Source organism: Portunus trituberculatus, chromosome 2 (assembly GCF_017591435.1).
Source record: "Portunus trituberculatus isolate SZX2019 chromosome 2, ASM1759143v1, whole genome shotgun sequence".
In the NCBI taxonomy this organism is placed as follows: Eukaryota; Metazoa; Arthropoda; class Malacostraca; order Decapoda; family Portunidae; genus Portunus; species Portunus trituberculatus.
This window is the reverse complement of record NC_059256.1, coordinates 11,330,192-11,335,191: the sequence shown is the minus strand read 5'-3', so window position 1 is coordinate 11,335,191 and position 5,000 is coordinate 11,330,192. Positions and strand designations below refer to the sequence as shown.

The window sequence follows — 5,000 nt, the reverse complement described above, 5'->3', positions numbered from 1 at the left end:
TACTGGGACACATTTTTACCTTGAGTTTTGTGTACCATTAGACCATTTTATTGACATTAGCAAGGGTCTATGGAGGTCACAAGATTAATGGCCACAGTCTTCACTATTTTAACCCCTTCAGTACTGGGACACATTGTTACCTTGAGTTTTGTGTACCATTAGACCATTTTATTGACATTAGCAAGGGTCTATGGAGGTCACAAGATTAATGGCCACAGTCTTCACCATTTTAACCCCCACATGAGTTTCTGAAGCTGTGGAAAGTCACCAAATAGTCACCACAGGGAATATGGAAACACGTCACGCTACTGAAGGGGTTAAAATTATGACAGTTTAATATTTTTTTTTCTCTTCTCTTCTTTCCTTATTAATTTCATTGTTTTTTTTTTCATTTTTCTCTTTTTTATTTGAGTTTGTAAGAAGTCGTTTGTGATTTTAGTTGTGTGTGTTTGAATGAGTGAATGTAGAAAGATTACTGTTCTTGTCAATTCTCTCTCTCTCTCTCTCTCTCTCTCTCTCTCTCTCTCTCTCTCTCTCTCTCTCTCTCTCTCTCTCTCTCTCTCTCTCTCTCTCTCTCTCTCTACTGTCTCTCCATTTACTCTTTCTCTCTCTCTCTCTCTCTCTCTCTCTCTCTCTCTCTCTCTCTCTCTCTCTCTCTCTCTCTCTCTCTCTCTCTCTCTCTCTCTCTCTCTCTCTCTCTCTCTCTCTCTCTCTCTCTCTCTCTCTCTCTCTCTCTCTCTCTCTCTCTCTCTCTCTCTCTCTCTCTCTCTCTCTCTCTCTCTCTCTCTCTCTCAGAATTATGCAAATGGCAACCCACATTCAAAGACACACGAACATTCCTTGCCCTCCACCTTCTCCACATCTTAGCCCATGTCACCCACACAACACCACCACCACCACCACCACCACCTGAGAAATTAGACAACCCCCCTCCCCCCTTCTTCGTCCTCCACCACCACCACCACCACCACCACCACTTCCTGTGTGTATTAAGGTGGGCTGTGGTGTGTTGGTGAGTGGTGAAATTGGCTGTTTCATATATTGTTACTTGTGTGTGTGTGTGTGTGTGTGTGTGTGTGTGTGTGTGTGTGTGTGTGTGTGTGTGTGTGTGTGTGTGTGTGTGTGTGTGTGTGTGTGTGTGTTCTATACAAATCTTACAAGAAACTACTATTATCACTACCAGAAATTACTACTACTACTGCTACTACTGCTGCTGCTACTGCTACTGTTACTACTACTGTTACTACTACTACTACTACTACTACTACTACTACTACTACTACTTATACTAGTACTACAATCAAGAACAACAACAACAATAATTACTACAACAACAACAACAACAACTACTACTACTACAACAACAACAACAACAACAACAACAACAACAACCACCACTTACATGAGCTTGAAACTTGACCGTGGGCTTGATGTCAACAGGGCGGTGGGTTTCCGTGGGCACATAGCGATAGAACTCCGTGTCATTGTGGTACCATTTGAGTGAATACAGACCCGTGTCGCGAAGGTCATAGCTGCAACTCACATTGACTCGCCCGCCAGCCAGCGCCACTCTCGGGACCTCCACGTTGGCTAGCAGGTCGCCACACACGCCTGGAAAATTTGATAGGGGGTTTGTTAGTGTCTCTTGGTTGGATTGTGTAGAAGACTGGATCTCCACACACACTTTGAGAATTTGATAGGGCGTTTGTTAGTGTCTCTTGGTTGGATTGTGTAGAAGACTAGCTGTGACTGGATCTCCACACACACTTTGAGAATTTGATAGGCGTTTGTTACTGTCTCTTGGTTGGATTGTGTAGAAGACTGGACCTCCACACACACTTTGAGAATTTGATAGGGGTTTGTTAGTGTCTCTTGGTTGGATTGTGTAGAAGACTGGATCTCCACACACACTTTGAGAATTTGATAGGGGTTTGTTAGTGTCTCTTGGTTGGATTGTGTAGAAGACTGGACCTTCACACACACTTTGAGAATTTGATAGGGGTTTGTTACTGTCTCTTGGTTGGATTGTGTAGAAGACTAGACCTCCACACACACTTTGAGAATTTGATAGGGGTTTGTTAGTGTGTGTGTCTCTCAGTGTGTGTTAGTCTTGAGGGTTGAAGATGGGTGTGTGTTAGTGTGTTTCTGTGTTAAGTGTAGTAGTAATGGTAGTAGTGGTATGTTTGGACACTACTACTACTACTACTACTACTACTACTACTACTTGAGATTTAGAATTGGAGGGTAGAGAAATTATGGAAGAAAACGGAGAAAAGAAAACGAGAAGGAAGAAAAAGGAAACAGTAGGAGAGCTTGAGTGAAAAGTTATGAAAATTTTGACGCACGTAATAAAAATGAAAAAAATCGAAGGAAAATGAAAAAATGCAGAAATGATCGACTGGAGGAAAAAATGCATGAAAAAAATAGAAAAAAAAAAATCAATAAGAAAGAAAAAGAAAATGGGAAAAAAGTAAAATTGAATAAAAATGAATGAAAAAGAAAGAAAAAGAAAGAAATGAAGAAAAATATGATGTATCTAAGACTATTTGTTTTGTTTATTTGTTTGTTTGTTTATCTATATATTCTTCTTCTTCTTCTTCTTCTTCTCTTTATCTTGTCAAGTTTTTATTTCCTCTCTCTCTCTCTCTCTCTCTCTCTCTCTCTCTCTCTCTCTCTCTCTCTCTCTCTCTCTCTCTCTCATCATTTCCTTCACATATTTCTTATCTTTAGTATTTCTTTCCTCCTTTTCTCTTCCCTTTTCCTCCTCCTCCTCCTCCTCCTCCTCCTCCTCCTCCTCCTCCTCCTCCTCCTCCTCCTCCTCCTCCTCCTCTTCCTTTCTCTCATACATCTTTCTTTTTTTTATCTTTTTGCCTTTTCTCCTCCTCCTCCCCCTCCTCCTCCTCCTCCTCCTCCTCCTCCTCCTCCTCCTCCTCCTCCTCCTCCTCCTCCTCCTCTTTTATTCCTCTTTCTCTCCCTTCTTTTCTCAAATATTAATAACCTTAGGCAAAGTTCTCTCTCTCTCTCTCTCTCTCTCTCTCTCTCTCTCTCTCTCTCTCTCTCTCTCTTGTAAGTGTTAAGAGACTGATAAGAACAACTAACTTTAACCTCCTCCTCCTCCTCCTCCTCCTCCTCCTCCTCCTCCTCCTCCTCCTCCTTCTTCGTGGCAAGTTATCATTATTAAAAATCCTTCAAATTTTCTCTTCTTCTCCTCTTCCTTCCTTCCTTCCTTCCTTCCTTCCTTCCTTCCTTCCTTCCTTCCTTCCTTCCTTCCTTCCTTCCTTCCTTCCTTCTTTCTTTCTTTCTTTCTTTCTTTCTTTTCCCAGTAGTAGCAGTAGTAGTAGTAGTAGTAGTAGTAGTAGTAGTAGTAGTGGTGGTGGTAGTAGTAGTAGTGTAGTGGTGGTGGTAGTAGTAGTAGTAGTAGTAGTAGTAGTAGTAGTAGTAGAAGTAATAGTAGTAAAAGTAGGAGCAGTAGTAGTAATAGTAGCGGTAGTAGTAGTAGTAGTAGTAGTAGTGGTGGTGGTTGTGGTAGTAGTAGTAGTAGTAGTAGTAGTAGTAGTAGTAGTAGTAGTAGTGGTGGTGGTTGTGGTAGTAGTAGTAGACCTGATGGGGTCCCTCCCATTGTTCTCAAAAACTGTGCTTCTGTGCTTGCACCTTGCCTGGCCAAACTCTTCCAACTTTGTCTATCGACTTGTACCTTTCCTTCCTGCTGGAAGTTCGCCTACATTGAGCCTGTTCCTAAAAAGGGTGACCGTTCTAACCCCTCAAACTACCGTCCTATAGCTTTAATCTCTTGCTTGTCTAAAGTTTTTGAATCTATCCTGAATAGGAAGATTCTCAAACATCTGTCACTTCACAATCTTCTGTCTGATCGCCAGTATGGCTTCCGTCAAGGTCGCTCTACTGGTGATCTTCTGGCTTTCCTTACTGAGTCTTGGTCATCCTCTTTAGAGATTTCGGTGAAACTTTTGCTGTTGCGTTAGACATATCAAAAGCTTTTGATAGAGTCTGGCATAAAGCTTTGATTTCAAAACTGCCCTCCTACGGCTTCTATCCTTCTCTCTGCAACTTTATCTCAAGTTTCCTTTCCGACCGCTCTATTGCTGCTGTGGTAGACGGCTACTGTTCTTCTCCTAAACCTATTAATAGTGGTGTTCCTCAGGGTTCTGTCCTGTCACCCACTCTCTTTCTATTATTCATTAATGACCTTCTTAACCAAACTTCTTGCCCTATCCACTCCTACGCTGATGATACCACCCTACATCTTTCCACGTTCTTTCAGAGACGTCCAACCCTTCAGGAAATTAACAGATCACGCGGGACGCCACGGAACGCCTGACTTCCGATCTTTCTAAGATTTCCGATTGGGGCAGAGAAAATCTAGTAGTTTTCAATGCCTCAAAACTCAATTCCTCCATCTATCAACTCGACACAACCTTCCAGACAACTATCCCTCTTCTTCAATGACACTCAACTGTCTCCTCTTCCACAATGAATATCCTCGGTCTGTCCTTTGCTCATAATCTTAACTGGAAACTTCACATCTCATCTCTTGCTAAAACAGCTTCTATGAAGTTAGGTGTTCTGAGGCGTCTCCGACAGTTTTTCTCGCCCCTCCAACTGCTTACTCTGTATAAGGGCCTTATCCGTCCCTGTATGGAGTACTCTTCGCATGTTTGGGGGGGTTCCAGTCACACAGCTTTGCTTGATAGGGTGGAATCGAAAGCTCTTCGTCTCATCAACTCCCCTCCTCTGACTAACTGTCTTCAGTCTCTTTCTCACCGCCGAAATGTTGCATCCCTTTCTATATTTTATCGCTATTTTCATGGTAACTGTTCTACTGATCTTGCTAACTGCATGCCTCCCCTCCTCCTGCGGCCACGCTGCACAAGGCTTTCTTCTTCCTCTCATCTCTATTCTGTCCAACTCTCTAATGCAAGAGTTCACCAGTACGCTCAATCCTTCATCCCTTTCACTGGTAAACTCTGGAACTCCCTCCCTGC

At 42.6% G+C, this 5,000-nt stretch overlaps 1 protein-coding gene across 1 annotated transcript in view; it reads right to left on the bottom strand.

The window, feature by feature from the left end:
- Nucleotides 1-5,000, bottom strand: part of LOC123505635 — an 83,431-nt gene that overhangs the window by 24,422 nt on the left and 54,009 nt on the right. The window contains exon 4 of the mRNA XM_045257201.1: nucleotides 1,403-1,611. Within this exon, the coding sequence (XP_045113136.1) occupies nucleotides 1,403-1,611 (209 nt within the window). The remainder of the gene's footprint in view (nucleotides 1-1,402; nucleotides 1,612-5,000) is intronic.